The 24,238-nt window shown below is 42.6% G+C and overlaps 1 protein-coding gene across 4 annotated transcripts in view; it reads right to left on the reverse strand.

The window, feature by feature from the left end:
* Nucleotides 1–24,238, reverse strand: part of APLF (aprataxin and PNKP like factor) — a 91,546-nt gene that overhangs the window by 31,640 nt on the left and 35,668 nt on the right. For all 4 annotated transcript variants that reach the window (XM_084625269.1, XM_084625268.1, XM_084625271.1 and 1 more), the window contains 2 exons: nucleotides 18,874–19,277; nucleotides 10,491–10,616 (listed from right to left, as the gene is read on the reverse strand). In XM_084625269.1, coding sequence (XP_084481395.1) covers nucleotides 10,491–10,616; nucleotides 18,874–19,277 — 530 coding nt within the window. The remainder of the gene's footprint in view (nucleotides 1–10,490; nucleotides 10,617–18,873; nucleotides 19,278–24,238) is intronic.

Raw genomic sequence — 24,238 nt, forward strand, 5'->3', positions numbered from 1 at the left:
TAAGGACTCCCTAAAATCATAGGAATAAGGCTGCATAGTGTACAAGTGGGAAACAACATTGTAAATAAACTGCACTGAATGTTTTACCAGCATAAAGCTCTCTCAACTGCTTATGGACTTGAGCAGAGACAGGAGCAAGTGGGCCCAGCCACAACCAGCAATGTTAACAGATGAAGAGTACTGTTCTAAAATGGCTACATTTCAGAAAAATAGAAAACATGTCCCCAGATATGCTTTCATATCTGGATGATTTTCATTCACTAGTCACTTTGAACATTAAACAATATTTGAAAACTGTTCAGAGACAAGTATGAAGATAAGCATTTCTTATCTAGCAATAACAAATCTGACTGCTCATAGAAATTTGGATATTTCAAATATACACAAATAATTGAGAATCCACATTGTTTGCATTACTTCAAAAAGTATTAAACAAAATTAATTCCAGTAATCATATTGCTTCTGCTTTTTACAGCATGTTTACACTGAAGTATTCAGTTGAATTATTTTTATGCTTTCCAGAATCTGAGAAAACTCTTGAATAAAATGAAAAAACCCAACTCAAACAAGATATGCACTTAAAAAGGGGGGAAATATCTATTTATCTGAGAAAAGAGTTTGTTGAAGCTCTGTGTGAGGGTCAGTCTTGCAAACGTGCCACTGAGTATAGGCCCTTTCAGTGCCGCTGTGGAACTGATGGGAGAATTGGGAGCTACTGACTAAATTATTAAGTACTTGTGTAGGAGAAGCATTTTCAGTACTGCTATTTCAACCATCCACACATTCATGTGGAGGCAGGAGTCTTTGTAGCTGTGAAAGTAACCTTCAAAATGTGAACTGAATACAAGCTGAAGTGAGATCTGCCTGATTCTAGAGACAGCTGGAAACAAATTCAGAAATGTCAAATGCCCCATTCAACTCCAGGTATTACTAATGAAGACTAAGAGGACGGGTGACAATGTTGGCATTTTAAAGTATTTAACTAAAGTATTTAACTCCCTCCTTATTTGAGGAGAGAGATCAAGCTATTGTGCTCCATCAGTGCAGATATGGTAGCAGATATTGGCACAGACAATTACTATTAAAAAATTTCTTGATCATCCCAAATTTAAAGTCACCTAACTGCTTTGCCCAAAAGGAGGAAGGAAAAAGGAGATGCATCCACTCCCCAGAGCCAAAAGCCTCAACTGTCTCTTGGTCACCAAAAAGCAGCAACAAAAGATCACCACATCTTTCTGAATGTCAGAAGCCCCAACAATCCCCTATTCAGTGAGATAGACATCCTGCTTTCTCACAACAGGCTATGATGCATTTATGCGTTTTCCTTACAAAATCCTGTGGAACATTAAAAAAAAAATGGTTACTCCCTTCTCGTAACTGTCGTTCTTCGAGATGGCATTATTAAAGGTTCAGAGAAGGGCAACTAAAATGATTAGGGGTTTGGAACGGGTTCCATATGAGGAGAGATTAAAGAGGCTAGGACTTTTCAGCTTGAAAAAGAGGAGACTGAGAGGGAATATGATAGAAGTATATAAAATCATGAGTGGTGTGGAGAAAGCGAATTAGGAAAAGTTATTTTCTTGTTCCCATACTATAAGAACTAGGGGCCACCAAATGAAATTAATGGGCAGCAGGTTTAAAACAAATAAAAGGAAGTTCTTCTTCACACAGCGCACAGTCAACCTGTGGAAACTCCTTGCCTGAGGAGGTTGTGAAGACTAGGACTATGATAGGGTTTAAAAGAGAACTAGATAAATTCATGGAGGTTAAGTCCATTAATGGTGTCCCTAGCCTCCGTTTGTCAGAGGGTGGAGATGGATGGCAGGAGAGAGAACACTTGATCCTTACCCATTAGGTGCACTCCCTCTGGGACACCTGGCATTGGCCACTGTCGGTAGACCAGATACTGGGCTGGATGGACTGACCCAGTATGGTCTGACCCAGTATGGCCATTCTTATGTGTTCATGTCCATTCCAATCAGGTGTGTGGGTGCGCACATGAATGATTGCTGGAAGATTTTTCTCCTAGCAGCATCCATTGGGTTGGCCCAGGCGCCCCTCGATGTCACGCCTTCATGGTGTTCAATATAGAGCCCTGCCAACCCTCCACCCCTTAAGTTCCTTCTTGCCAGCTACTCTAACAGAGGGGTAGGAGGGTGGGTATTGGAATGGACATGAACAACACATTTCGAAGAACAACAGCTACGAGAAGTGAGTAACCGTTTTTTCTTCTTCGAGTGCTTGTTCATGTCCATGCCAATCAGGTGACTCCCAAGCCCAAGTTCAGGAGGAGGGGTCGGAGCTGTCCACTGATTGGAGTACTGCTCTTTTAAAGGTCGCATCGTCTCTGGCCTGCTGAGTAATCACGTAATGCACAGCGAAAGTGTGTATGGAGGACCACGTCACTGCTCTGCAGATTTCCTGGATGGGAACCTGAGCCAGGAATGCCGTAGATGAAGTCTGCGCCCTGGTAGAGTGCACAGTGATCAGAGGTGCAGAAACACCTGCCAGATCATAGCACTCACGGATGCCAATTTTTACAGTGACTGCCACATACTTGCGTTCAGATTGTTATAATCTGATGGGAAATATATGGATTCTAGGCTTCTTCAACTGTACATTACGTTACTGCTAAGAAATTAAATGAACCAAAATCCCAAACAGGTAACATTCAATCATAATTTCACAATATTTTTAGTCTGCACAGCAGAGATGGCAGAAAGCACCACACTCCTAGAACTGTGTTTACACCACAGACAAGAAAGTCCACTCAGCAGAGCTAAATTAGCTGGTACTCCATAAAAATGCATATAAAACACTAAAATAACTGAAGTTTACCAAGTGTTAGGGTATAAAAACAGGGAAAAAAAATATTGTATGCATCTAAGATATTACAAACAAGAGAAAGGTGGGGAAAAAACCATTGGAAACCCTTTTTAAAGCTGTTAATGATACCCAGTCATAAATAACTGAAAAGATTTTGGTTTTTGGCATTATTAGCACAGATTAGCAACTTATTTTGCTCTTTGACATGTCAATATATATTAAACTACTAGTAAAAAATACATTTATTAAATTATATTCCAGTAGTCCGAAAAAGTAGAAATTCAGCTAACATTTTAAGCATGAACTTGAAAAACCATTTTTGTCTAAACCAATTTAAAGTGTAAATAAATTACTATAAAACACATTTAATCATTCTAATATATTACAATCATATGGTAAAGTACTAAAAAGGTCTGTATATAACTATAAACACATAAATTAGTTTTCAGATTCTTCTAAAAAGAAGCTTGAACAGATTTCTACATCTTCCCATCAATTGTTTTAGTCTAGTTTAGACAACAGTATAACCTGTACAATTAAAACAACAACTTTATGGTTTAACAGAAACTGACAGAAAGCAGTAGCAGTATGAGAAAGTAATATATCCCAAAGGCCTATGATTCTAGCACCCCCTATAGACCTAGGAATTAACACCCCCCTAGCACTACAAAACAAACAAACAAACAAACACAGGACTGCTGGTAAAATACCTTTATTTCCAACCCCAGTTGCATGAGGGTTACAAACAATTTAAATTTGTTACATGGCAGGCTGACAGTAGCTACTATGATAAGCAGGATCACCATAATACTACCAGTTAATATCACTCAGCAGCACTTTTGCCATTGATTTGTGTTAGATTGGTAAAATGTTTAGATCAGTGGTTCTGAAACTATTTACTATTGTGGGCCACATATGCAGCTCTCAATGTGGGCCTCATCCACACAATATATACACTACCTGAACAGCTACAGAAAAAAGAAGTTTAGTATTTGTTATATGACAGCAATACAATTCAAATTGATATAGCACCTTTCATTTCAACACTGGCACATGTCTACCACAGGCATTTTAAATTAGCAAAGTAAGTCAAAATATTAACTGTTAAAATTAATTTACTGCAAGGGTGGCATGGCATGGTGTATTGCCACCCTCAATTCTGCACTGCTGGTGGTGGTGTGGCAGGGCAGAGCCCCTGGAGAGCACGGCTGCCGAGCCTGCCTGCAAAGATGGAGAGCCCTGCACAGTGCGGGGCACCCAGCCCCCCCCCCAGCCAGGGACTGCCCCCTCATGCACCCAATCCCCCAGTCAGGGACTGTCACCCATACACCCAGATCCTCCACCAAATGACTGTCCCCCATCCCCTCACCAGACTGCCTCCCCCCACATCATCCAAAACCCTGGGGACTGTACCCCCCAGCATCCAGACCCCCGCAACACTGGGCTAAAACTTGTGCCTGCCCTCCAGAGACAGGGTGCCCTGTCCAGGACATATCGGCCACCTGAGGGACTGCCCCCCATGCACACAGCCCCCATCTAGGAATTGCCCCCCAGCAGCACCCAGCAACTGCCCCCCAAGGAGTGCCCCCCAGTACTCAACCCCCCCATCCAGGGACTGTGCCCCAGTATCTAGTCCCCCATCCAGGGACATCCCCCAGTATCTAGTCCCCCATTCAGGGACATCCCCCAGTCACCAGTCCCCCCACCTACAGTCTGTCCCCCCATGCACCAGCTGAACTCCCCTCCCCGTGTCTCTGGACCCCTGCACCTGCCCCCCACATTCCAGGCCCCTGCACCCCTTCCCCATTGGTCTCCTACCTTGGCTGCACATAATTCAGCCATGCAGCCCACCCTGCCCCTGTGATCCTAATACTGGGAAGTTACCTCTAGCCAGGGTCACTGGAGCCACGATCCTGCGAGGGAGGAGGGGAGCGCTGAGCTCCCTAGCCTCCTGCTGTTGCTGCTGGACCCAATCCTCCGCTGTCCCATTTTACATCCTCACCAGCAGCTCTGCACCCGGGGCAGGTGTCCCTCCTGCTCAGCTCTAGTTACAGCCCTGAGGAGGTCACATGGACTGCAGCTGTGCACTGATTGGGCCGCAAGCAGCCCACAGGTTGAGAACCACTGGTTTAGATGGATAACTATTACTCTTCGGCTGGCCAGACAGTGGAGTTCCACACAAGGATAGTGGGGTGGGAAATGCATGTCCTGAGCTGCAGCAGAATTAACACACTTAATTCCTGACTGCTTAGTACAGCGACTGTAGCGCTTAAGTGAAGATACTCCTACACAGACGGGAGAGCTTCTCCTGTCGGCATAGTTAATCCACTTTCCCAAGACTGGGTAGCTATGTTGACACAGCACTGTCTATTAGGTGGGTTAGGTCTGTATAACTACATTACCACGGGGTGTGGATTTTTCACACCTTTGGGCAACGTAGTGTGACAAGGTTCCTCCTCTGCCTTGGTGGGTCCTGCGCTTATTGGCAGGTTTGCTCGCCTCAGAGATTCACGGTAGTCCTCAGTTTGGCCACTTTTGCTAGTGGCTCAAACCTGCCATTCACTCAGCTAACCTCATCGCTGGCCAGCATGGGGAAAGGGAGGAGAACAATCCCCGCAGTCTCTGCTGGTCCACCTAGTGGGTCGGGGGATAGGCCAGGGACCTTCCCCTCTGGTGGGACCCACACTCCAGGTCAACACCTCCTGTATCCAATAGGGAGTTGGTGGGATGGGGGGAACCTGGGCCCGCCCTCTACTCTGGGTTCCACCCCAGGGCTCTGTGGACTGCAGCTGTCTACGGTGTTTCCTGTAACACCTGTGTGACAGCTACAACTCCCTGGGCTACTTCCCCATGGCCTCCTCCCAACACCTTCTGTATCCTGACCATAGGATCTTCCTCCTGATGCCAGATAGCGTTTGTACTCCTCAGTCCTCCAGCACCACGCCCTCTCACTCTCAGCTCCTTGTGCGCCCCTCCCTGACTGAAGTGAGGTCCTTTTTAAACCAGGTGCCCTGATTAGCCTGCCTGTCTTAACTGATTCCAGCAGCTTCTTAATTGACTTCAGGTGTCCTAATTAGCCTGTCTGCCTTAACTGGTTCCAGCAATTTCCTTTCTGTTTTAAAAACTGCCCCTGTTACCTTACCGCTTAACCTGGGGCTAATATATCTGTCTTCTATCACTCTCCTGTAGCCATCTGGCCCAACCCTGTCACAGTAGTTATACTGCTATAGGTCTGTAGTATAGACCTGGCCTCAGTCATCTGCTAACCCCTTGCAACTGCTTATTTTGAACTTTAGGAAAAGCTAATTGTGTTGTAGCCTTTGACACCCAGAGCAGACCACTGAAGGAAGAAGAGTGGAAAACAAAGGGAACTTCTGCATCTGAAGATTGCCTCTAAGAACCCCAACACCAGGGTAAAGAAAATAGACTTGTTTTGGGGTTAGGGCTAAAAGAAAATGTACTTTGGCAACAGCACTGGAAATTACAAGTAAGAGCTGTCCTTTCCGTTTCCTTCTATTTTTATAAAATTCCATCCAAACAACTCCTAATAAAGAGAGGAGTTTAGGAGTTGGACCTCTTGTCACACTGGCTTGTGGTACATCATATGACCAAAGCTTAACAGAACAGACACTAAGTGCAAGAGTAATGGATTGCTAATTTACAAAGGAGACTTCAGTGGTAGTGGTTTTTCAATTCAATATAGAAAGAACTTTATTATGAAAAGCCTCAGTTACACTTCAAGGTGAACATAAGAAAATGTTTTAGTCTCATGTCAAACTGTACCATTTTTATTATAATCGTAAATATTGTTTTGGGTAATGGATTTAAAAGAAATCTTTTCTTGCTTTTTCTTTTAATCCAATTCAAATGTCTAGGTTACATTTCTTCTTTCTTTTCAGGTGATATTTCCCTTTGATTGGGGGATTGATATTCAAATTAGTTCTAGCTTCAAACCCAACAGGAGAACACAATTTGAGCTGGAGCTCAAAGGCTTAAGAAAAATCATCTGCTGAGTATAGTGATAAAATCCTGAAGCAACAGGCCACTTGAAAAATCCTGTCCCAATCAGACCAAAGCATTCAAAACATCAGCCAGGTCCTTTTTATTCTAAATATCAATTTACAGCAGAGGTTGGCAAACTACGGCCCGTGGGCCACATCCGGCCGGGGAGGCTAGCCCTCAGCCCCTCCCCCGCTGTCTCCCCTCCCCTGCAGCCTCAGAGCGATGCACCAGCAGTGCTCTGGTCCACCGCTCCTGCTGGGCAGCACGGCGGCGGCGTGGCTGGCTCTGGCCGGGCGGCGGGACTTTGCTGCTCTGAGCAGCATGGTAAGGGGAGGGTTGGATAAGGGGCAAGGGATACCAGGGGGAAGACAGGGAGCAGGGGGAGGTTGGATGGGGTGGAGGTTCTGGGAGGGGGAAGGGCAGTTTGGATAGGTGTGGGAGTCCTGGAGGGGCCTGTCTGGGGGCTGGGGTGTGAACAGGGGTCGGGGAAGTCAGGGGACAGGGAGCAGGGGGGGATTGGATAGGGGGTGGGGTCCTGGGGGGGGTGGTTAGGGGCCAGGGTCCCGGGAGGGGGTGGTCAGGGGACAAGGAGCGTTGGATGGGTCGGAGGTTCTGAGGGGGGCAGGAAGTGGGAGGGGACAGATAGAGGGCAGGGGCCAGGCTCTTTGGGGAGGCATAACCTTCCCTACCCGGCCCTCCATAGAGTTTCAGAACGCCCATGTGGCCCTCGGGCCAAAAAGTTCGCCCATCCCTGATTTACAGACAGATAATGGTTCTTAAAATGTAGTTAGCCCAGGGGAGGGCAAACTACAGCCCGCGGGCTAGATCTGGCCCATCAGGGCTTTCAGTCTGGCCCACAGGATTGCCAGCCCCATGGTGCAGTTGAGCTAAGGCAGGCTCCTGCCTGCCCTGGACCTGTGCTGCTCCCGGAAGCGGATGGCACCACATCCCTGCAGCCCCTTGGGGAGGAGGTGGCAGAGGGCTCCGTGCACTGCCCTTGCCTGCAGGCGCTGACTCTAGGGTGACCAGACAGCAAGTGTGAAAAATCAGGATGGGGGTGGGGGGTAATAGGAGCCTATATAAGACAAAGCCCCAAATATCGGGACTGTCCCTATAAAATCACGGCATCTGGTCACCCTAACTGCCCCCTGCAGCTCCCACTGGGAATTGGCGGCTAATGGGAGCTTCAGGGGTGCTACCCACAGGCAAGGGCAGTGCACTGCGGAGCCACCTGCCCTGCCCCACCCCACCCCCAGGAACCACAGCTGGACATACTGGCTGCTTCTGGGAGCGGCGTGGAGCCAGGGCAGGTAGAGAGCCTGCCTTAGCCCCACTGTGCGCCGTTGACACCCCGGAGCCATCATAGGTCCTAACCACATCAGCCACACCATCAGGGGCTCATTCACCTGCATATCTACCAATGTGATATATGCCATCATGTGCCAGCAATGCCCCTCTGCCATGTACATTGGCCAAACCAGACAGTCTCTATGCAAAAGAATAAATGGATACAAATCAGACATCAAGATTTCTAACATTCAAAAACCAGTAGGAGAGCACTTCAATCTCCCTGGACTCTCAATAACAGACTTAAAAGTGGCCATCCTTCAACAAAAAAACTTCAAAAACTGACTTCAAGGAGAAACTGCAGAACTGGAATTAATTTGCAAACTGGACACCATCAAATTAGGCCTGAATAAAGATTGGGAGAGGATCGGTCACTACAAAAAGTCATTTTCCCTCTGCTGACACTCACACCTTCTTGTCAACTGTTGGAAATGAGCGATGTCCACCTTGATTGCATTGGCCTCGTTAGCACTACAAAAGTAATCAACTGTTGAGAATAGATCACTTCCACCTTAATTAAATTTGCCTTGTTAGCACTGACCCCCCACTTGGTAAGGCAACTCCCATCTTTTCATGTGCTGTAATATATATACTGCTTACTGTATTTTTCACTCCATGCATCTGATGAAGTGGATTTTAGCCCACAAAAGCTTATGCCCAAATAAATTTGTTAGTCTCTAAGGTGCCACAAGGACTCCTTCGTTTTTATAAAAATTACATAGATGCACAAACCAAAACAGCATCCAACTCTCTCTCTTGAAGCTGTGTTGGTTCTGTCATTTTTCAAAGGAGAACTGCACTTTAAGAACATCTTTAGAGTCACCAGTTTCCAAACAAGCTATGGGGAATTTTTTTTAGACTTGTGTGTATAGAGGTCAGTAATGTTAAAGGAAGTTGTTCATGCATCAGTACGTCCCAATAGAAATGCTGACAACTTTTCAAGACATGACTTTGCCCAGTAAGTCTAGCAGCCATTAATTTCAGCTGGATAAACCTCTAACTGTGTATATTGAGCAGTGAAGTGAAACTTGCTGATATCTTTTCAAACAATCAATTGTCCAAATTCTAAATATACATTAAAAGAAAATGCAGAACTTTCACACCATGAGGTGGACTTTACTACTTATCAAGACATATTTTAAAAGTGAATTAAATTGTGTGCATGTTATTCTAAGAAATCAAAGTGTTGAATATTAAAATATTTGTATTTGTTGTGACAGATTAGATGTAAGACACGTGTATAAGAAGTCAGGATACTAATGCTAGCCCAAAAAGAATGTGTACTTTTTTCTTCAGACTTGAAGAAGAGCTCTGTAAGCTTGAAAGCTTGTCTCTCTCTCATCAACAGAACTTGAGCCTTTAAAATATGTTACTTCACCCATCTTTTCTAATATCCTGGGACCAACATGGCTACAACAACATGGCATACCAAAAAAAAGCACTTGTCAGATAAGCTGTAGTGAATGAGTAAATCATTCTCTCTTTCAAATAAAGGATATAAAGGGTAGATAGACCTTCAACCTCCATAACTTTGGAAACTTATTCACCGACATTCCCATTGTGGATGTAAGGTTTATCTTTTTTAACATGCCTGTTGGATCAGCAAAAACAATGAGGAGTCCTTGTGGCACCTTAGAGCCTAACAAATTTATTTGGCCATAAGCTTTGTGGGCTAAAACCCACTTCATCAGATGCATGGAGTGGAAAATACAGGAGGCAGGTATAAATACACAGCACATGAAAAGACAGGAGTTGCCTTAACAAGTGGAGGGGGTGTCAGTGTTAACAAGCCAATTGAATAGGCCACTTCCACCTTAACTGAATTGGCTCGTTAACCACTGACAACCCCACCCCCCACTCGTTAAGGCAACTCCTGTCTTTTCATGTGCTGTGTATTTATACCTGCCTCCTGTATTTTCCACTCCATGCATCTGATGAAGTGGGTTTTAGCCCACGAAAGCTTATGCCCAAATAAATCCCTTAGTCTCTATTGTGCCACAAGGACGACTCCTTGTTTTTGCTGATACAGACTAACACATCTTCCACTCTGAAACCTGTTAGATCAGGTCACTATCAGAGGTACCTTTGCAACAAATAATATTAGTGACAAAAATGCTATAGGACTGTTCAAGGCAAGCTTCAGATGGCAATAAAACATAACCCTGTCAAAAAAATGCCACAACAGTAAGCTATACCCAAGATTTAATTTCAAGAACTACACACTACTGTATCGTCATTTTGTTTGCATAGCTCCCAGTTAAAATATGTCTTGCTTTACAAATAGACAGACAACTGTATTGAATTATGTTTCTTACCTATAACAAGTAGTTCCATATGGACATTCAGGTCTGTCATCATCATCATCTTGACTTACAACCGCCACATCATGATAATCGCGGTCACCAGGGTGACTGAACTGCTGAAAATGAACTGGATTCTTCCTGTGATATTAAGGAACATATGTAAGTAAAAGTAAACAATATGACATTCACTACTCATGTGCATACAGGAATGGGGAATGCTGTGCAGCTAATTCAAGCAAGTTTATATTCCACAATGCATAATTATTCATCTGTTTGTGGCTTTGTATGTCGTGGTAAGCTTCAATTCTGTAATGTTAGTCATTTAAGACCTATCTTCATAGCAAATCATATAAAAGTTTTCAGTTTCTTTGTCTTAGCTCACGGGACTTGATTGTGCTCCGATAAAAGTTAAATAGGAGTTTTCCCCATTGACTTCAAATTGAAGTAGTATATGGTAACTAATGGCCTGATACAAACTTCATGTGCTTTTTTCAGTACTTCTGTACCAAGATGGGACATGAGGAAAAAAGTCTTTCTATGGAGAGGTAAAACTCTATTACAAGATACCTACAAAACTGATAACCCAGTTGTAAAGACAAGTCCTTACTTAGGAATAGCTGGGTCTTATTTTCCTGACACCCAACTCTTCAGATCAGTTCCTAGAACAGTAAACTACCCTACTATAGTACAGAATCTCCCTTAGCGGTCATCTTCCAAAGTATGTTTCAATTAACTATTTCCATACAATATACACATTAATGATTGCTGTTTTACTTGCCCTACTTAAACAGTTAAACTGCAGCCTCTTTTGTATTCGCAATTTTTATCTTTTAAAATCCATAAATAAATACAAACACCTATAGGCATATTTACACAATTCTTTGTCTTTCTCTCTCTCGCTGACAGGCGTACAAGATGCCAAAATGCATCTTCCTCAGTCTACTTGAGCAGACCATGAAAATAGGCTCTTTTCTCTGACAAAAAAAGAAATGCCCGAATCTCAAACTGCAAGATATAATTATTGGACCATGACATGTAAGATGCAATCATTACATTCATAAATTACAATCCCATTCCAGACACTAGTTCAGACAGTAGGATTGCTATATACACGAAGCCAGAAGCCACGTGGGACAACTCCACGATTGTCATAGTGGCCATGAACCCCTAAGAAGAATCATCTATACGACCACGAAAGCCACTGAGTACTACCAGCCTCAGCACATCAGTGCCACCATAGTGAGAAGTCTGGGGATTTCAGCTGTAGCTTCTACAAAGTGCTCTATACAATCATATTAAGCTCATTTTACTCCAATCCTGTGACCCATGCAGAAACTCAAAAATTTGAAGCAGGTGATTGTGAAGCTTCTGCTACATCTGAGACCAGATACTAAAACTATTAACAGCATAATGTACTTTTATGTAGTACAAGGATTTCAAAGCACTATACAAATATACCCATTTATAGATGGGTTAACTGATGATAAGGTAAGTGATTTGTCAAAAGTCACACAGCTAGTTATTGTCAACTATACCACTTGAATCCAGACTCAGTGTTCTGCTCAACCCACTAGGCCACACTTGAAGTTGCGTGCACTAACTGCAGACAGACACTCTAAAGTTGCATTTAACAGTCATTTTATCTTTTTAAACTATCACCGAACCCTTTAGAGATCATCATCACTTCCTTCAGTCAGATTAAGCACAACCAAATTAATGATGTCTTGGGAAATCAACTGACCTTTTTTGTTTAAGAATAATCATCAAACCAAACCTTCCTAGAGTCAGTTGGTTCAATTATTTTTCTAGAGGTAATGCTAATATGTTACCTAGATAAGCAAGGAGAATAGAAGACCACCAAGGTTAACTAACACAGCTTCCAGAACGATCCAAAAGAAACTAATGCTCTTGAATTGATTTTTATGTTCATTTCCACTCCAAGATTCAGACAGCAGTAGGTTTCTATCTAATGCCTCAAGTCCAACAGCAGTCATGTCTAGAAGTTACAGAATTTTATATGTCAGTTTTCTTTTTAGGGATACTTTATACAAAACATGAAGATCACTGAATAATTGGCCTTTCACCAGAGGAGGTCTTTCTGATCATTTTTTGTTCAATCAAGCATACAGATTTCTTAGGGACACTGAGTGATTTAAGTTAACTGTCAAATTACATACTATGTGTGAAGAAGCTTAAATGGCCATCAGGGCAAATAAAATATTAAACTCTACCCTGTCCTGTCTGACGAAGTCCTAGCTGTTCTGCTTTCATTTCATGTTCTGCTCAATGTTACCAGCATGCACAATAAAAGCATCAAATTATATACCATAGATAAGCCAATGTTTCCCTTCTTGACAGCAGAAGAACAATCTACTCATTCTCCCCATTGCTGTACTTACAGTTAACTTTCTACTTTTCTAAGGCACAAAACAATTCAGACAAAAGTAAAGGAACACCACATCCATTACACTAGGGAATGACCCATATGCTACACTGTCGAAATGGCTGAATTCTATAATAAACTCTTGGACAGTGGAGAACACTAATGTTCAGCTGACCAGAACAACATGGTTTTTCTTGTGTAAGTAAGTTCAGTACATTACTTACAAGAGTATTTTATATGCCTATAAAGATTCACAAGCTATGCGGCTTTGTAAAATAAAAGCTTTAAAATTATACTTGATATACCTGAGTTATTTAATACCTGCAGCTTTACAGTAATTTATAGAAAATTTTAGTTATTATATACCCAACTTGCTGCTAAACAAAGCATTTGAACAAAAAATGACAGTTACCAAAAATCAAAGGAATTAACCACCAGGAAAAATCTTCCTGCTGTGACAATGAGCTATTTACTACAGTTTTTTAAGATTCCTGACTAGCTAAAGGGTCTTTAATCAAACCAGTTACAAAGTCAGTCGAGCTGATTTGAATCAACAGATTGGATTTTAATTCTCATTGATTTCCTAGAAGGCTTTTGATAGGTATACAAGCAACAAAGTCATTTGGAACATCAATTTTTTAAAAAAACAATGACTTTGCTGCTACAGTATCACCACCATTGGAGTCCCATTAACAAAAATGCAATCACAAACCATAGCTATTACACTATTGATTGTAAACCTGAAGAGTTTAAATCTAAAGTTCTGACATGCTAGCATGTGTCTATAGTAACATACTCCATCATTAAGTTTACTGGAAGAGAGAACTTAGAGAGGCTTATCAAATGCTGGGCTAAGTTTAAGTTTAAGGAAAACTAAAGATATTCCATTTTCAGAAGGGAGTAACATATAACATATTTAGAAAAAAATGTGTATGCAAAGCCAAGAGTTCCTGTGGGTCCTGTTCTGCCAGTTCAGACAACAGGTTCTATATCTGTCCCTTCTAAGAAGTGCAGACATGAAACACAACTGTCCCTGTATAAAGGGTGCAACAGCTTCCAGACTCAAGCTGAGTAAATTAAGCTGAGACTACTTGAGACAAAGTATGGTATTGTGGTTTGGTTAAAGCACTGGCTTGGGACTCTGGAGATCCTAGTTCAGTTCCTGGTTGTACCACACACTCCTTTTAAAACCCTCGACAAATCACTTGATTATTCCCCATCTGGAAAATGGGGATATACAGTCTTTCCACCACCCTTTGTCTATTTACACTGTAAGCACCATGAAGCAGGGACAGTTTTGTACTATGTATATACAGCACCTTGTACAGAGGGAGCCTGATTTTGGTTGCCCCATCTAGGCATTAATGCAGCGCAAACAAACAGCAGCAGCAGCAGACCAACAACCATCTATTGACAGGGAGAACCATTTGGGCTGGCACAAAAACACATGAAAAACAAATCAGCATGTAAGAATTTAGCCTTTACTATTGTCCTGAGAGAGCCTAGACAATGGGGTTGGCTCACAACTGAATTGAACATTGACCCAATTTATTTCATTCTAAAGCAAATCTGGAGTTGTTGTGATTAGGGATAATGGAAACTGTCACATAGCCATTAGTGACACTATCTTATCCTTGGAACAAAGGTGATGTGATATCACTGTCTGCAGATTCAAATTCATTCTCCCAAAGCATGGAACTCAGAGACTTTAGGTAAAAATCTGGGGCATGATCACCAATGTGACCTTGTCCTTTAAAAATACTGTGAAAGGGGGGCTTGCCGACATGACGGCTGTCAGCAATCCAGTTTTCATGGATAAATGGAGGAGTGAACAAGTAGCCATTGGTTCAAATGGTGGTCTTGTAAGGCATTTAAGAACCAGACTGAGGTCCCAAAGAGATTTCCAAACCCCCTGAAGGATTTCACTGTTGTTGGGTGGGCAAAAATGGAATAACCCTCTATTTGAGAATGGAAAGCAATGATGCTGCCAGATGGACTCTAATGGAGCTCAGCAATAGTCCCAAACTTTTTAGTGTTAGGATACAGTCCAGTATAGCTGGCAGCAATGAGGTCATCAATGGAATACATTTGAGGTCACACCAACAGACAAATCTTGTCCATTTTTGAAAGTATGCATAGCGAATAGACTGTTTTCTGCTGGGTAACAGTACTTTTTTACCTCCTCTGATCAGGTTGTCTCTAATCCCAAGAGCCATCGACCAACAATGTTTTGAGACGAAGCACTCAGGGAGACTGGGGCGAAGGATCTTCCCAGTAGAGGAGATGAGGAGCGGCCTGGAGAGTGAACGGTCAGCTGTAACAGGTAAGGAAACTATGTTTGTCTGGGACAGGTCAGAACTATTAGGATGACTCTGGCTTTGTTCTTTTTTATTTTGAGTAGAACTTTGGCTATTTGAGGAGTGGGTGGGAATGCATTCAGTAGATCCGACAACCAATGAAGGTGAAAGGCATATCCCCGGGATCAGTGACCCAGACTGCCTCTGGAGCAGGACACAGCTCTTGTTTATGGAATATAGAATATGTGGTGGGTCTCTAATGGTCATTCTTTTTTGTTACCAGAATGAACCTGGAACATATCCCCTTTCCTCTGTGCTGCATGGGAACTGTTTTGTAGCCCCCAAGTGTAGGAGAGAGTCTCTGCCTTGACGAACCAAGTTCTTGTGAGAGGGGTCCCTGAAGAGGGATTGAAAAGAAGTGTTGTCGATGGAAGAGTGAAAAAGTGAATGATGTACCCTGTGGAGATGACCTCCAACACCCATTTATCTGTAGTGATAGACTCCAAGCCTGCCTGAAGTGGTAAAGGCAGGTGCCAAAGGGAGGAAGGCAGGTGAATTGATACAGCTGGTAAGGATGAGGATAGTAATTCAGACCCTGGACCAGCCCATCAAAATTACTGTTTGGAGATGAAAGGATGAGAGGTCAAAGCTGAAAGGTGGATGGTTTCCTTCTCTGGAATTTCTCTCTCTTCTGATGTGATTCATACCACCTCTGGGAGGTTGGGAATTGGGCAGTATGGGATCTCTCAGCTGTCTGGGAATTGCTGAACATTCTTTTGTAGGCAGGTGTATAAATCCCACGAGAATGCAAAGTAGCCCTGGAGTCCTTTAACATGCACAGAGAATCATCTGTGCTATCTGCAGACAGTTTAGAACCATCAAAAGGGAGGTCTTCCACCGTATTAAGGACTTCTTTAGAAAATCTGGAGAGCTGGAGCCAGGAAGCCCTTCTCAGAACTGCCACTGTAGAAATCAAACAGGTGGCAGTATCAACAGCATCAAGAGAGCTGCTTGTAGTGATTTTCTGTCAAGCAGTTGGCCTTACCCAATAATTGCCTTGAATTGCTTTCCATGCTCCGCCAGTAGGTGGTCCACAAAAGAGTTCAGTTTGGTGAAGTTTATATATTTATATTTCACCATTAACACCTTGTAGTTCACAATTCTAAATTGTAAGGAGGCTGACAAATAAGATTTTCTACCAAGTAGTTCTAGACGCTTACGATCTTTGTCATGGGGTGTGGATTTAGCATGATGCTGCCTTCCACATTTGTTAACTACGTTAACCACCAAAGAATTAAAAAAGTGATGAGAAAATAAAAACTCAGTCTGGAACGTAGTATTTCTTATCCACTCTTTTGCATGTAGGTGGAATAGAAACTCAGATGTGTTGAATGATCTTTGTGGGGTCCAGAAGGGTCTCATTGACAGTTAAGGCTATGCAGGCAGATGAGGCTTTCTGAAGGATGTCAAGCAGCTTATGAGGAGGCAAACTTCCTTGAGAGATATCTGCAGAGCGAGTCAGCAATTCTCTTGACCAGATCCTGAAACTGCTTAAAATCATTGACCAAGGATGGAGGAGGAGGCAAAACTGCTTCATCAGGAGATGTTGGCTGCAGGAGAGACCTCTTCATGGGCTCAGCATCTCAGAGGTTTCTTCTTGAGGATCAGGACTCCTAGAGAGGGCAGGCAATGAAGGCTGCCTCTCTCTGTGATGGGCTGTGCCTGAAGTCCTAAAAAATTTCTGGCAATAGTCTAACCAAGGATCCCAGTATGGCCAAGAAGGTGTTATAGGAGGGGGCACCCATGGGTGTTCAAACCAGTGAGATGGTGGCTGCGATCTTGGGCCACGAGTGGTCATAAGCTCAGAGACTTCTGGAAAGGGGCCTCTATAAGGGTGAGGAGGAGAGCCCTGGACCAATATTTGGGAAACTGAGACAAGGTCTTCATCAGAATCCTGTTCCTTAAACTCACTAGAGAATGATGGAGCACCCAGAGAAATGAGATGAAACTATCGATACCAGGTGAATTTCCGGTGATCTTGGTATTGAAAATATGCCAGAGCTGAACAGCAGAGATTTGGGCATCTCAGATACAGTCAGGTCCCTGGGAAAACAAAAGCTCCTGCTGTACCGAGTCTGTGGTCTGCACCAAGGTAATAGTGGCAAAAGGAGCTGAAAGTACAGTGAGTCTCGGTCCCTCCAAGAGAAGTGCAGTAGGAATTCGAGCAGGCTTCCTCAGTACCGAGGCAGGAGAGGAAGAGCTCTTCTTGCCACCTCAGTCTGCTGACACTACTGATGATCTTTCCTGGTTTGCTGACAGTACTGATGATCTTTCCAGGCCTGAGGTTTGGCTGGTTTTTGGTCTAGCAGTGCCCTCGATACCTGAGGAACCAGCAGCCTCATGGGTACTGGACTGGAGAGCAGATGGTGTCTTCAGCTACTTCAGTACTAACGACAACGGCTTTTTTGAGGTAGATTCCTGACCTGGAGAACTCTGAGCATGGTCTTTGGAAGATTTATGAGAGGAGCCTTGGGTCTTCCTCTTAGATGCCCTTGAGGAGCGTGGCTCAGAGACAGTGGAGGCAGCAGACTTGCTCGGAGACCAATATACCCAGAAGGATGGGGAGAGGGGACCCTTGACCTGGGTCAAAAGCTGGGCACAGAGAGCTCTTCATCATGTGGAGGGGAAGTTTGATCTCCCTGTTATTTCTGGCTCTAGATTCTAACGACAGACAGAAGTTACACTTCTGGGCAACGTGTAATTCCCTGAGACAACAGATGCACCAGGAGTGCCTGTTGGTTACCAGGACTGCTTCTTAGCATGACAAATCAACGTCTGAAACATAGGCGTATGATAACCTCCCAGTGAACAAGAACCATCTACTAAGTAATATCTATATAATATATATGGGAAAAATTTTTTTTTTTAAACTAGGAAATGAAAGCTGCTACTACTTACTAACTAATTACACGGATGCTACGAACTAGAATAAAAACTGGGACACAGTTGAGGTAATCTCAATGGGGACAACGGCCAGAGATCCATCTTGGGCCGAGGCAGCTGGGAAGCAACTGAGGGCAGCTGGCACGTGCACAGCCCGAACAGACACTGCTATGAGAAATCTCTGATCAAATGTGCAGGGTGCAAAAGTGCACCTAGAGTGGAGTACCCATCGGGACACTACTTGAAGAAGAATTAACTGTTGGGAGAAGATAGAACATGCAATTGCTTCAACAAATGCACATACATAAAATTACAATTTCTAATAAAATCTTTGTCGGTTAATAAAATACACACACGTCGGCCATTCTCTCCAATTCAATTCCTTTTCTCTACTGTACTTGCAACTGCCTGGTGCAAGTTGTTCTATTGCTTATTGAACTGTGGTTTCTAATTTGCTGACCTATTTCGCCCCCTGCTGAGGTTATATTGACTGGTCAGTAACATTTCCAGAATATCCCTTTTTATGCTTCTAAAAAGATTGCTACTCTATTTGATCTTTTCTAATCCTTTCCTTACAATATTTTTAAAAAGGAAACTAATGAATTGACCATTATCTCCCATTTGGGGTAAGTAGTAACTTGCTAGCGTAATTTGAATCTAGCAAATAAATTGGTTAGTCTCTAAGGTGCCACAAGTACTCCTTTTCTTTTTGTGAATACAGACTAACACGGCTGTTACTCTGAAACCTAGCTTAATTACAATTCCACTTTACCTGTAGCAACCTGTCCCATACATGCAGGGTGTTCTCTTCTGCTTGGTTTGTTTAGAACTCTGTAGAGCATCTGTGCTTCTGGCTGAGTTAAAATCTTCAGCTTCAGGATCCTGATTTAAATCAAGCTCTTGAGTGTCAGCTAGGGAAACATGAGAGTGGGATGGCTTGTCCTGGTGAGTCTGTTGGCTTGCAGAATGGATTACCTCATATTTGTTTTCCCTTTCATTCATTTTATTTGTGTCAGTGGAGAGCTGGCTTTTTGCATCTAGCCTGTGGTCAGGCCTCTTGCTGTGGAGCTGACAATCACTTTTCTCCACAGAACTTTCAATCTTTTGTGACACAGTCTTATCATCATTCTCTTCCACTTTCCTCATAGCCCTGCTAAGAGGTATTCCCGATGCATCCTATGAAATAGAAAATAAAAGATCACAACAATCTTTAGAGTGCCTTACTGTGCAAATAGTTCTATGGACCACTCATGGAATAATGTACTTCTGAATGTAAGCAGGTTTCAGATTCTGCCATCATAAACATTCAGGACATATGTTCCTACAGAGGAGATGATACAATCAAGTACAATTTTTAAAACAAATCTTTTCTGTGTTTATAATAAAATTTAAATCAGAAGCTTGAGTTCAGGACTCTATCTTTATCAAGAAACAGATTAGAGTTTGTCAAAACTATTGTGGTCAGAGCTGGAACCTTTGGCTAACAAATTCTTCCTTTTAATTTTGTGAGGTCTCTCTCAGTTATAAATACATACATATATACATACATAGTATAGCCTCTATCTCAATAACTTGTGTAAGATTCTTTCTATAAGGCATATGCTCCCCTATTTACTATCCAGGACTAGGGCTGGGAAAAATTTTTGGCTGAAACTTCCTTCAGTCCAAAATGCAGATTCAGGTCAAATCAAAACCATTTGCAAATTCATGTAGATTTTGTCAATTTGTTTCAGGTGGAAAAAAATTAGAAATGCTGAAACTATTTTTTTCAACATTTCCAAAATTAAACTTTTTGATTTCGTGGGCTAGATTCAGAAGGGGATGTAGGCAACATTCACAAAACCAATAGCCTTGTGATTAGAGCCCTCACATAGGCTCGAAAACCCAGATCTGAATCCCTGCTCTGGGGCAGGGACTTTAACTCAGATCGCCCCCCTCCCATGTTCACTGGATGAGAGAGACACACAAAGACAGAGAGAGATAGACACTAAAGCCTGGTAGTTAGGACACTAACCTAAAAGGGAGACACCTGCGTTCAGTCCCTGCTTTAGAGTGTGGATTCAAATCTGGGTCTCCCACATCCCAGGTGAGCGCCCTAGCAATTTGACTGTTAAGTATAAATGGGGGACACAGGCACTTCCTCAGTTTCGTGAATGGCACCTAAATCCCCTTGTCATTCTAGCTCATTTCCAAAATTTCCTTTGCACTACTGAAAAAGCGTTAAAAATACCTGAAGCAAACAAAAAGTTTCAAATAAAAGGTTTCACTCAACTCCAAACTATTTTTTTCTGACTTTTTGATTTAACAAAAATTCAAGAAAATTTCAGGTTTGGGTTCACCCAATATGAAGTTTTCCACAATTTTTTGGAACTGCCAGTGAATGAAAAACCAGTTATTCATGCAGCTCTAATCTAGAAACACAAATGCTACAGATTGTATATACACATTACATAGTGCTTTAATATACTACAAAACTGTTGTGAGGTCTACAGTGTTAATTGTAGAAAGGCTCCCCTCCAGTACATTTATTTCAGTTCATAGTAATATGATTTTGAGAAGTTTGTGGTATTTCTCTGATTTAGCAGCTTGGACTCTTTTTTGTGTGCGCGCACGTTCCTTTAAAAATCTGGAACTAACCAAATGAATGTCAAAAATAAACACTGATATGACTAGTGGGATAAAATTTATTCAATATCAAGTAAGCCTTCCTGATAATTAGATATACTGTATAGCAGGGGTGGGCAATAGTTTTCACAAGGGGGCCACTCCATGAATTTTGGTAAGTCATCACGGGCTGCACATTTCTACTATATTAATGAAATTTTTAAATCCTACCCCTCTGCTGCAGTGTCACCTAATAAAATAATTCGCGCAAAAACTGAAGGTGCAGTAGAGGGTGCGGGGTCTGCGAGGGAGTTTGGGTTTAGGAGGGGGTTCTGACCTGGGGCAGGGGGTTAGGGTGCAGGAGGGGGTGCGAGGTGAAGGCTCTGGCTGGGAGGCGCTTACCACAGGCAGCTCCCAGCCGGCGGCGGAGCAGGGCTCAGGCAGGTTGCCTGCATGCTGTGGCCCCACATCGGTCCCAGAAGCAGCCTGCTGCTGCAACGTTTCTGCACGCCCCTTTGCGGGGAGGGGGGCAGCAGGTCTCTGTGCGCTGCCCGTGCCTGCAAGCACCGTCCCTGCAGCTCCCATGGGCCGATTTCCTCCAGTTTCCTGGGAGCTGCCTCCCCTCCCCCCACCAGGGGCACGCAGAGACATGCCAGCAGCAGCCAGACGCTTCCAGGATCAGCATGGGGCCATGGCATACAGGCAGCCTGCCTGAGTGCCCTGCTGCACCGCGAGGACAAAAATGTTAGTCATTGCGGGCTGGACAGAAATGTTAAATGGGCCGTATTTTGCCCACCCCTGCTGTATAGTCTCACAAGAGGAGCAGTTAAAACAGGGGTAGTCAATTACTTTTTTGTCAAGGTCCAAATTTCTTGGTCAAGGTATAGTCAAGATCAGACTCCAGAGAAAATACAAAAACAACAATGATAATAATAAGTAAATAAAAAGATTTTGCTGTCTGTTCAAAAGCATCTGGCAGTCTGGATCTGGGCCACAGTCCACCTATTGACCACCCTCATTGTCTGAGACTTAAAACTAGACTGCACAAAACACAAAAAGTGCGCTAGGTAATAATCCTGCATTTGCAGGGAGATTGACTGAATGGCCCAACTAACATCCCCCTCTATCTTGTATGATATTTTCCCCCACAGCAACCCTTTATCCATTCCTTTGTCTATATTATGTCTAATTAAGCTACAAACACTTACTTCCAAGCACAGTAGTCTCACTGAAGAAAAGAGCAATTAAGTAAAGTTATAGACAACCGTTTTATTACTTGTGATGGTCATGGCAATCACGTCAAACACGCACTTTCTGTTGGCTGGCTGCAGCTTAGAGTGAATCGAAGAGGTACTTCTGTACTTCAACCCTATATGAGATTTTTTTCCCCAGCTAAGTATGGTAATAGTGGAATAATGTTCTGAGGCTGAAGCACTAGGGTTTTATGGCTCATCTAGTAATTAGTGTTTCCATGTTTGAAACAATGAATTAATTGCAGAATGGCATTCAACCAGCTAATTTTTTTCTGCAAAGTCTAAAGAAAACTGGTTACGTTGTGTTTGAGTTAAAGATAATTAAAAGCTACTTTGAATATGGAACCACTCAGTACAGCTTCATATTCAGAGCTGCAACCAGAGTTCCATTATCAACCCTATAACTCATTCGCTATATCATTTGTCATGAGGAAAGTGTACTTTTAGGGTACACTACTCAATAGGGAAGCTTATCATGTTAAGCACTGTGCTCTGCAGTAAACATCTATAGGAGCAGGCTGTTACATTATAAGCTCCTTGGGGACTTTGTCTCATGCCTGTGAAGTCCGATGCATGCTTTAAGTAGGGTTGTCAGCCCTCCAGGATTGTCCTTGAGTCTCCAGGAATTAAAGATTAATCTTTAATTGAAGATTATGTCATGTGATGAAACCTCCAGGAATTCATCCAACCAAAGTTGGCAGCCCTAGCTTTGTGTTGTAAAATGTAATATTTTAAGTTAATATTGATAGGGTTTCATGAATATTGAACATTTTAAATTAATATTGAAAGGCTTTTTTCAAATTGTTACATAAATACAGATCTCAAGGTACGTACACATAATTTCCAAACTTACTGTAACAGAGTGAAATTTCACTTCCAAGGATGGGTTCTGTGTGGATAATAGGCTTCATTCTCCAACTGGTAGGTGCATGGTTAATTTTTCAAGTCCTGGGAGAGTATAAGCCATGTCTTTTCTGCCTAATGCAGGGGTTGTACTTTGACAGTAGATTCTCCGCCATTTACTCTCTATTTAAAGAGAAGGGACTTTCTGTTCTAATTCTCCAACCGCACTAAGGAATTAACTTTTTCACAAAGCCGGGTGGCCCTTATAAGGAATGCTCCATGCAATCTCTCTCTCTCCAGTGTTGTTAACACTTCTAAGTCCACATTTGAAATACTAAGTCTGGCAAACTGAATATTTTTACATCAAGAGACAAGAAACAATCCATAAGGTTTAAGCTGTTCATGATGAGCTTATTCCAAGGTAAACACATTAAAGGTAAAATAATGTGGACAGTCTTCGCAGTGTAATCTGATCACAATATAGTTTAATGGCTGAAAATGCATAGTTAAAAAAAATCTCTGACATGCCCATAATGATAAATTCACATGTTAATTTTTGATGTAAGAAAGATCTTTTAACCATTAAAATCAAATCAAGTGACTGGTAGAAGACTTTCTTTTTAAGATTTTTTTTTTTAAATAGATGTTCAAAGGCAAACATTTTTCAGGGAAAGCCTCATTATCTTATCACAAAATGTGGCTTTTTCATAATTAGTTGCCAGTAATTATGTTTACAATCCTAGCAGCAAGAAAGAAAATGGTGACAACGTTTTGCAGAAGTTGCCATGTGAATTCTTGTTTCCTCTGTGTAGCAAAACAAAACTAAGGCACATACTGTATGTCACGCTCTGTGTTTATGAAAACTCAAACAGCCACTATATTGACAATAAAATGATGACTTCTGCTGCCAGAAAACAAAAGTTCTTTCACCAGCATTTGTTAACTCATTATCATTTTACTTCTCAGCTTGTCACCCAAGTAGTAGTAGTGAAAAAAAAAAAAAAAACAGCTCACACATGAGCTAGTTTTTGCCTAGGACATGGCTACAGATAAGGTAGGAAAAACTTATTGACCAACAGGCACCTGCTTTGGACTGAGATCAGAAAGTTCCCCCCACCCAAGCAACAAGAACCTACTAAAATGGCCTACTCACAAAAGGTCATGATTTAGTCTAATCCCAAAACATCTTTTTAGGAAATTCCATCCCACAAAAAAAGACATGAAATAGATGACACCGCCCAGGCATCAAACACAGCCACTGAGGCTAAAACAGGTGTCTATTCCCCTCGTCTCCCAGATCACCATGGGTCTCAGATAACCTGACACAGAAGGAAAGAAGAAAACTCAAGCACTGAAGGCAACAGCACAGGCAGACACTCAAGCACAAGGAATTCTTGCAAATCTATGAGTTAGCCATGGAAAAAGCAAAAATTGCCA

Source organism: Lepidochelys olivacea (genome assembly GCF_965140295.1).
Source record: "Lepidochelys olivacea isolate rLepOli2 genome assembly, chromosome: 3".
Taxonomy (NCBI): Eukaryota; Metazoa; Chordata; order Testudines; family Cheloniidae; genus Lepidochelys; species Lepidochelys olivacea.